Source organism: Oncorhynchus tshawytscha, linkage group LG20 (assembly GCF_018296145.1).
Source record: "Oncorhynchus tshawytscha isolate Ot180627B linkage group LG20, Otsh_v2.0, whole genome shotgun sequence".
Classification (NCBI taxonomy): Eukaryota; Metazoa; Chordata; class Actinopteri; order Salmoniformes; family Salmonidae; genus Oncorhynchus; species Oncorhynchus tshawytscha.
The window spans coordinates 42,780,333-42,790,414 of NC_056448.1; the positions used below are offsets into that span (position 1 = coordinate 42,780,333).

The 10,082-nt window shown below is 43.4% G+C and overlaps 1 protein-coding gene across 2 annotated transcripts in view; it reads right to left on the bottom strand.

Annotated features, from left to right (window-relative positions):
• ror2 (receptor tyrosine kinase-like orphan receptor 2) overlaps nucleotides 1-9,671 on the bottom strand; it is a 201,061-nt gene extending 191,390 nt beyond the window's left edge. For both annotated transcript variants that reach the window (XM_024381472.2, XM_024381471.2), the window contains exon 1: nucleotides 9,257-9,671. In XM_024381472.2, the coding sequence (XP_024237240.1) occupies nucleotides 9,257-9,344 (88 nt within the window). In that variant the 5' untranslated portion in view covers nucleotides 9,345-9,671. The remainder of the gene's footprint in view (nucleotides 1-9,256) is intronic.
• Between the last annotated feature and the right edge of the window lie 411 nt (nucleotides 9,672-10,082).

Below are 10,082 nucleotides of genomic sequence, written 5' to 3' on the forward strand. Positions count from 1 at the left end.
ACTGACTGGCCTAGTTAAATAAAGGTACATTTAAAAAAAGAAATGTATTGATGCAGTCTTCTGTTTTTCAATAAAGTTGTCAGGAAACAGCTCTATATGTGGTGTAATTAGTGACATTTACCATTAAACCCAGCGCAACCCAATTACAAAACAATGTGTGTTTGGGACTTTAACCATTGAAGACTATACTATTGAATCCATTACAACTGTTGTAGCCTAATGGTTTGCTTGTACATCAGGAATGGTCGAACAGTAACTGGAGGGGAATAAACCCCACTCACACACACACACACACACACAAAGGGGCCGTTTCCTGGACACAAATTAAGCCTACGAGAACGACAAACTGAATCACTTTCATGGAGGACTGGTTTCTATGGTGAGGATGACCACACAATGTATTTTCATCATGAGCAAAAGCTATTGGTTTTCTACCCAAAGTTGCAAAGAAAATGTTGTGATCTATTTAATACAGGGAAAGAACACATCTCCAGACTCACAGGGAATACGTTACATAGTATGGAGAGGAAATAATCCAAGCGGTAGGTTCATACTACTTGTTAAACATAGAGAACTGATACTGTGTACTGGTTGTTGGAGGGGGATTGGGGTGGTTGTTGGGGGGTTGGGGGGGGTTGGAATGGTTGTTGGAGGGGGATTGGTGTGGTTGTTGGGGGATTGGAATGGTTGTTGGAGGGGGGATTGGCGTGGTTGTTGGAGGGGATTGGAATGGTTGTTGGGGTGGGATTGGTGTGGTTGTTGGGGGTGGCGTGGATGTTGGAGGGGTGATTGGCGTGGTTGTTGGGGTGTGGGGATTGGCGTGGTTGTTGGGGTGTGGGGATTGGCGTGGATGTTGGGGTGTGGGGATTGGCGTGGTTGTTGGTGTGTGGGGATTGGCGTGGTTGTTGGGATTGGCGTGGTTGTTGGGGGGATGTTGGTATGGTTGTTGGGGTGGTATTGGCGTGGTTGTTAGGGGGATTGGCGTGGTTGTTGGGTGGTTGTGGCGTGGTTGTGGGTCCGTGGGTGGCTTGTGACAATTTTTGTTCCAGATCAGATGTTGGGTACTATAGTTATTGAATCCTATACATTACAATGGCTAATTTGTATGAAAATATAATTATCTGAGATAACATTTTATTATCAACAAAATAATGGTTTCAGGAATGCCAAGATTACCTGTTCTTGACTAAAGAAACTATTTCAGACAATTCCAACAGCACATTTTCTAAATGTTCTCATTTCATCTAGGAGAATATTTCCCTCCCTTGTTAAATATCATTTGAAGTCATTTTCCTTACCGACATCCGTCCTTATCTTTATTTTCAAGTTACGCCCATCCTCTTTGTACACCCCTGGCTTTGACCATCTTTCACTCCCTGTAACTATCATCTGACAGAGTCCTATGATCCCTTTTACAATCAAAACAGACACGGACAGAGACAGAGAGGCAGAGAGACAGAGGAGAAAGAACCAAACCTAGGAGGTTATGACAATCTTCTAGACTTTCTGATTAGCCATCTTGAATGCAGTGTATTGTAGTAAATACAGTCACTTCTAACATCATTAAAAGTATACTAGCTATGGAATGAGCAATTTCCTCCACAAAACACCCAGAGCTGTACTAAAGGGGAGGTACTGCTGGTTTTCTTATGGTCCTTCTCAGCAGGAGTGGTTCTCCTTCACTGTAGCACCGAAGGCAATTAGTTGGATGTGTTCACATTATGGGTAAATAGACACGGCTCTGTTTTACATGCAATCAAGATCATTTTGCCCAATCAACGACGTCAAATGAATGTGCCAGCCAAATAAATAAAGAGCACTGCAGGTTACGGACAAAAGTCATTATCTTTAAGAGTGCAAGCTTTTTCAATCATTGGCTAGCCTGGCTTTCTGTTGAATAGAAGCTAGGTCCAAGAAGGTATAGTTTCATTTGGAGGAGAAACTCAAGGTAATTTTCACTGACTACAATGTACTAAAGTAGTCATAATAAATTAGTTGTGATTTAGGTTTCAGTGCTGTTTTTTGCCATCATAAATCTGACTGAAAGATACAAGAAAAACACAGCACTTAAAAACAGTAGGAGAGAAATTCCACAAAAATACTCACATCGATGTTGAAATTACAACCAAGAGTTCTAGACCCCTGCAGAGACATACATAGAGGCACCAAAGCGGAGCTGTAGGTGCTAAAGCAACGGCATTAATGACATGTCCTTGGTTTATGGTTTTCTACTGATGAAACATGATCTGTTCTTGGAGGAGACTGGTACAGCAAAGCAGATTTTTAGCGATTTAAGAACATTCAATTTGCCTGTGTCTACCTTTCTATTCCTCATGCAAAATTCCAGATTGAGGATGGGGGGGGAATATATAAATCGCTCTCAAAACATTTTGAATTACTTTCACATTAGTGTTGCACCAGGGACAGAGGAGAGATCCAATTTTCCAACAGAAGGCCACCGCATTAATATTCCTTTCCACTGAAAAGTCCATGTTCATCTTTGAGTTTGGTTAGACTCTGACCTTTTCCCTCACTATAAATCACTGGATCTCCTAGTGTGGTTTTCAACCATCTTGAACCAAGTTACTCCTAAGAGCTGATCTGAGGTCAGATTTTCCTTTTAAGATATGAATTCCTTTTAAGATATGAAGAGTAAACTGACCCTAGAACAGTACGGTTTACATTACCACCGCCTCATCTCACCGAAACCAGTGCAACAGAATCTGTAACAATTTAGATGTTCCTTTACAGATGATTGAGGCCTGGTGTTCACTATTCAACTAACTAAACACATGCCGTCCGTTTCATGTATTGAGAGCCATCTGTAGCACGCAACAACTAGGCCAACGTTTACAGCTATGGCGGACGAAGACAATAAACAGTTACGGACGTCAGCAGAGTAGCAGTTGACTTTCAATAAATCTATGCATATAGTTTATTGAACATCTGAGAAGTGGTTGGGGACTATCCAAATAGGGCTGTCCAGATTACGTGAACAGATTCTGGTGTTCTTTTATGGCCTACTATTTTACTTCTCTGGTTTACGGATGCCCTAACCTAATTTAGAAAACGATTCAGCTTAAATCGGAGTGTAAGTCTGAAGGTTCCAAACAAAATGGGGACCAAGAGATCCAAGTTCAAAGAACTACAACCAAGCTGAGAACAACAACATGTAATGGTCTTGTTACACGTTTCAGTTTGTTCATGTTATTCTATGAAATAAGGGGGAAATGAATGATACAATAGGACTGCTGTTGGTTTGTGTCAAGCCTTTCTTAGGCTTCCTCTCTACTCCGTGACCGCAGCTCTGAGCGACTATTCCGGGGCTGTGCTTTGGGTGGCCCAAAGAAAATGTTACTCTGTGGCTTTAATGCGGTGCGTGGATGAATTAGGGCCCTCCAACTGCCAGAAGAAAATCATAAGTTTCAGAGTCAGCACAAATTCCACGGACGTTAGTCATCCAACAGAATGGCTTGGAAAACTCTCAAAATGTCAAGAACAAGCTTGGCACAGAAGGGTGTCAATCACACCAAGTAAAATGAGCACCTTGTGTAAAACTTTAGGTGTGAGAAGACAAATGACTGACACAAATAAAGACATATTTTAGAGAGAGAGAGAGTTCTATTTTTTTGTATTGATTAGAATGCAGGAATTACACAGAGGGCATGGAATATTTTTTCTGATTAAAAAACAAGGTCAGTTACACCAGGGGAAAACTTGACTAAAATATGACAGACTAGTGGGGATGTGACAATACCAGTATCGCAATATTTTCCCACTGTAAAATAAAAAACACAAATCAGACTAAACTCTTTGATCCTTTAAAAACCTGCTGTATGTATAAAATATGCGCTATAGCTTGGAAAATACATAAATGTGACTCTGGATGAGAACAGAATGATGTTGGTTTCGAACATTAGGGCTATTTTCCTAAAGAAGTTCAATCCACTTTGTATTTTGTTCTTTGCCACGATACTAAACAGTATCCCGATACTGGTGTCATCCTGGACCTACTAGACTAGTATGCCTTGAAATCCATTTGACATCAAACCGATTCAAATTTAAATATCATGGACAACACGTAACTGTGTTCAGGGGTTGGACAATAGACAGGGTTAGACTTCCTATATTTTCCTAGTCACTAGCATGACTAGAAGCCTAGCAAGAAAGGCTGGTTGGGACCCTATAGATGTGCCTTCTAATAGCATGACATAAAGCTCCACCTGCTCTTGCAGGAGGCAGATCAGCCCTCTTGTTTTTCCGTGTCGCTCTTCTCCCTCCATCCTGGCATCTTTCAGCACTCCCCACATGTGTCAGATTATCTAATGACGTGATGCTGAGATCTCATTTCCAGCCAAGGTCCACCTTGATTACAAATGGAGCTCTTCTCCCACAACTACAGGTATGCCTAAGAAAAGTCGCGTTTCGACAACCCAGCATGGCTTTCTCGGGGTAATTAATCCACCTGGAATGCTTCGTCTGGGCCCGTATTCATAAAGAGTCTCAGACTAGGAGTGCTGATCTAGGATCAGGTCTCCTGGTCCATGTAAATGTTATTCATTATGATATAAAAAGGCAAAACTGATCCTAAATAAGCACTCATACTCTAAGACTCTTTAAGAATAGGGGCCATGGTCAGTTAAAGCTCCGTGCATGATCAGCATTGAGGTTTCTGTGTTTGGATTTTTATTCTTTGGGATAAGCATATAGGGAACCACTGGGAGAGGGTTGAGTTGATAGCGTAAGAGGGAAGGTTGAGGGTTGGGGGAGAGTTGATAGCGGAGGAGGAAAGGTAGAGTGTTGGGGGGAAGAGTTGATAGCGGGAGGAGGAAAGGTAGAGGGTAGAGGGGGGAGAGTTGATAGCGGAGGAGGAAAGGTATAGGGTTGGGTGGAAGAGTTGATAGCGGAGGAGGAAAGGTATAGGGTTAGCGGAGGAGGGGAGAGTTGATAGCGGAGGAGGAAAGGTAGAGGGTTGGGGGAGAGTTGATAGCGGAGTAGGAAAAAGGTTAGAGCGGGTTGGGGGAGAGTTGATAGCGGGAGGAAAGGTAGAAAGGTAGAGGAAAGGTAGAGGGTTGGGGGAGAGTTGATAGCGGAGGAGGAAAGGTAGAGGGTAGAGGGAACCACTGACCACAACCTGAGAACGCACAATGAGGCCTTCATTCTGACAATGTGTTCTCTATGCTGACATTGCATGTCATCATTGGTGCACATCTACATGGGTTTCGTGTGATATAGCTGCTCGGTCGTAGTGACACACCATACCTTAGCCTCTCCTCCTCGCTCCTGTTCTGCTAGAGGGGAGTGCTGTGTACATCAACACGTCAACTACCATGTCAGTTTCTATTCTCTCAGTTGTCACCAGCTGGTAATTACAGAACAAAGGAGACAATTACTGTTCTCTGCACACTGGCAACGAACTACTCCTTGTAGGCATGAGGGCACATTGATATGAACCCCCTTCATGTGTTGAGTTCGTGAGTGAGATGAACATTTATATAAATATCCAAATCTAGACTATGCCAATCAGGAAAGCTGCCAAGCCTACAAAGGTATGCCTAACTATGCCAAATTGTAATGCATTAGAGGACAAACAGATGTAAGCTTGCCAAAATTGCATTTGCAAGCTATGTTATTGGCATGGCTCAAATATTATGAAAAATGAAGAGTGGGGATCAAAACTGTTGTTGAGATGCGGGGGAACCCGGAGCGGGGAACAGCTTTGAAGATTTCCGTCTGCGGCCTGAGTTAACACTAGATTAGCTGGCTGAACTCTGGCTAACTTCTCTACCACGTCCAGTCCCACTACCTCTCGCCTTACTTCACAGCTCAGCTGCGGGAGAGGAAAGGGAGAGGGTTGGGGAAGAGTTGATAGCAGAGGAGGAAAGGCAGACGAGAGTTGATAGCGGAGGAGGAAAGGGAGAGGGTTGTGGGGGTTGGAGAGTGGATAGCGTAGGAGGAAAGGTAGAGGGTTGGGGGAGAGTTGATAGCGGAGGAGGAAAGGTAGAGGGTTGGGGGAGAGTTGATAGCGGAGGAGGAAAGGTATAGGGTTGGGGGAGAGTTGATAGCGGAGGAGGAAAGGGAGAGGGTTGGGGGAGAGTTGATAGCGGAGGAGGAAAGGTAGAGGGTTGGGGGAGAGTTGATAGCGGAGGAGGAAAGGGAGAGGGTTGTGGGGGTTGGAGAGTTGATAGCGGAGGAGGAAAGGGAGAGGGTTGTGGGGGTTGGAGAGTTGATAGCGGAGGAGGAAAGGTAGAGGGTTGGGGGAGAGTTGATAGCGGAGGAGGAAAGGTAGAGAGTTGGGGGAGAGTTGATAGCGAAGGAGGAAAGGGAGAGGGTTGTGGGGGTTGGAGAGTTGATAGCGGAGGAGGAAAGGTAGAGGGTTGGGGGAGAGTTGATAGCGGAGGAGGAAAGGTAGAGAGTTGGGGGAGAGTTGATAGCGGAAGGAGGAAAGGGAGAGGGTTTGGGGGTTGGAGAGTTGATAGCGGAGGAGGAAAGGTAGAGGGTTGGGGGAGAGTTGATAGCGGAGGAGGAAAGGGAGAGGGTTGGGGGGGAGAGTTGATAGCGAAGGAGGAAAGGTAGAGGGTTGGGGGAGAGTTGATAGCGAAGGAGGAAAGGGTTGATAGCGAAGGGGAGAGTTGATAGCGAAGGAGGAAAGGGTCGGGGATTGTTGATAGCGAAGGAGGAAAGGGTCGGGGGATTGTTGATAGCAGAGGAGGAAAGGGAGAGCATTGGGAGAGTTGATAGCGGAGGAGGAAAGGAGAGGGTTGTGGGTGGGAGAGTTGATAGCGAAGGAGGAAAGGGAGAGTGTTGGGGAGAGTTGGTAGTGGAGGCAGTAAATAAATAAATAAAAAGCCAAGAGTAACCTGCCCTGTTTGTAACTCTTCTTCTGCCAGTCCCCTGCCCTGCGACTATTTTCAATAGTTCCCCTCAATAAAATTGCACCATGTGAGGCAGTTCTGTTCATAGCATCACTGGTTGTGTGTTGTGATTGTAATACTAACCAATAGCTTTGCTACAATCACATATAAGTGATCCACTACCATGAGAGATGTGTTTATTATGCTCTTAATCTAATTCAAATCACTAAATTAGAGGGCACCTCGTTGCAACGCCAAGCATGGTCTGTTTACTCTACACTGAAAAAGGGGCCAGACATCAATCATTTTGACCTGCTGTTACTATTGCAAGTTTTAAACTGCATTAGGGTTGGGCACTGCAGGGAGAAACACAGGAAAATGTATGTTATGGTTTTGCTTGTGATGAAGAAAAAAAAAAATCAGATGTATGAACACAAAGCTGTTTTAGAAGTCAATAAATAGGACCAGTTATCACCAAGTTGGCATACCTGGATATTGCCATGGCTTGAACATACAAGGAGGACACTCATACAATGAGTGGAGCAGCGGTATAAGGCACTGCAGCTCAGTGCTAGAGGCGTCACTCGACACCCTGGTTCAAATCCAGGCTGTATCACAACCGGCCGTGATTGGTAGTCCCATAGGAAGGTGCACAATTGGTCCAGCTTTGCCAATGTTTGGCTGGTGTAGGCCGTCATTGTAAATATGAATTTGTTCTTAACTGACTTGCCTAGTTAAATAAAGGTTAAATAAATAAAACCCATATAGCCTTTAACGTAAACAATGTTTTCTCAAGAAAAGTCATACAAAAGGTACATTTAAAAGACAATGTGTGCATAATCATTCCAGTTAAAGAGGACAGACATCAACTCAAGACTAAGAGACAGCCTCAACACATTCACATTCTAAAAATCAACGACTCTTTAGAGGAGAAATGCTCCTTTGTTCGATGGTAAAGACGATAGGCCTGTAAGTTCAAGGGCCGGTTATTAGCAAGTGAAACTATTAGCATGTCAATGGGCCAGTTTGAATATCCCCCAACACCTTTTGATGGGACGTGAGTAAGGAGCAGAAGAGGTGAGCCTTCTGTGGATACCCCCTGCCCCCTCTCACCCCTTCACATACCTCCCCAGGCCAAGCTGTGCCTGGCCCCAACAACAGGCACTTTTATTCTATTTATACCCAAACCCCTGGATGAGAGACTGTTGCGCCAGCCAGTAAAAAAGAAGCCTGCGTGACCAGTAGCCTATAAATGACAGAATGTGTAAAAACGAACTAACCACCACCAGGTGAAAAGAGCAAATCCTTTAGCTTGATTTTGTCATTAAATAAAAAATCCTCTGCAATTGAAAGCAATTCCATAGAAGTTCCATAACTTATACCATTTTTTCCTTTCAATCATATAGGCCTATAGTCTTTTCCCCCCAATCATGAACCACTGTAATTCTACTAAGGTAGTCAATTACGTTATTGTATATGTTATTGGAAGGTCCTTTGAGGGGACCTGGAGACACAAGGTAGGCCTACATGATCCTAAATCTCTGTCCTACCCTCCTTTGACCTGATACCAAATGGCAGGACCTGGGGACCCAAGCTGAAAACAGGAAATCCCAACATCTGTCACCCCCACCCCCCCACCAGGGTCTAAATGAATTAGCAAGACTGACAAAGACAAGAGATCACTTTCAAATAGGCAACTGATTAACACCTTCACCAACCGTGGCCTGCCTAGTAATCCTTGGTTTTATAGGAGATGGATACTGAATATCATACGATGGACACATCTAGTGTCATGGCACTAAACAGCCTCTTCAGTTCGGTCTGTAGATCAACCACATTTCAGATCACACACATCAAAAACAGGACAAAGATTGCTACATTTTGAACTTGTCCAATACAGTGCACCACTCTATTCTATTCCTTGAATAAACGGGCCTAATTAGGACGAGGAAAACACACTCTCCTGTTCCACTAGGAACGTCTAGGGGGTGATTTAAAATGACCGAGGTCTGATCATCACAACCTGAATGTATCCCGCCCCAACAACAATGGACGTGCTTGTTGAACCAAATCCAAACGTCCCACAGACAAAAAAAGAACTGGAAAAGGTCTGACAGGAATCATAGGAAAAAGAAACCACTGAAGTATTCCAATAAACTATTTCAGAACCTATACCTGCGATGCAACACAGAATAAGAATAACGTATTTATGTATGTGAAACTGTGCTATCCTACTGTAAACTATTGCTCAAACTTCAGAAACGGATGGCATTTTTTATTTAAGTTTTTTTTAAACTACGCAAATTAAAGTAATTGAGATTACTCACTGACATAAAACGTGCCAGAGTAGCGTATAACACGAAGTTATAAATAACTGCGAATTCCAAGGAGCACTTACTTACCTGCGGATCTCAAACTTGGAGCCAACACGACCGCAATAAGGAAGCTTTTGAAGAGCTTGATCAAAACACCACTCTTTATCCATGCCATGGTTCCACAAAGTGCTCATGCAGTTTTATGAAACTTGACCTAGGAAAGTCTCATCCGATATGCACTACAGGTATTTCAATTATTATCTTGGGAGATTGAATTCGTCTGGGGAAAAATTTAAGTAGTAAGTAGCACTCAATGGGATAAAAACTACGGTGGGCAATAAACGAAACTCCTGTTTATAGTAGCTAGTTGTTCTGAAAAAATAACGGCGAATTTCATCCAGTGCATTCAGAGGGAGACCGTCGAGAGTCGCTATTCCTTCCTTAACTGTTGCCCGAAGTATCCTAGTTAAAAACGTCAGCTTTCTTCACACATGACGTAGCATGGAACTCTCCCCCAAGGAGTGAAGCAACTTTGGGGCGCTTTGTGTTGTGGGAGAAGCGCCATCTACGGGCGAAATATGTGATACGTTCAAGACCTTGACGTGCAACATTGTTTCTGAGAGGTCTGCTCTGTGGATCATTTGCGCATTGGTCGATATCTACAATAAGGAACTTAATGATTCTTACAATAATTTTACTAACCCTTAAAGCCGAAATATGCGATTGCTACATACATATTGGGAATTTTAAATGAATTATATACCCATTGATTCTTGAATATAGAGTATAAATCCTCATGTACTTAAGTTCAACAGTTGTCTTCCATCAGAACCCAAAATATAAACTTGTTTTACTCCAACGTTTACAAACGTAAACAAACACTATATAGCCTCAACATGGTTAAAACTATAAT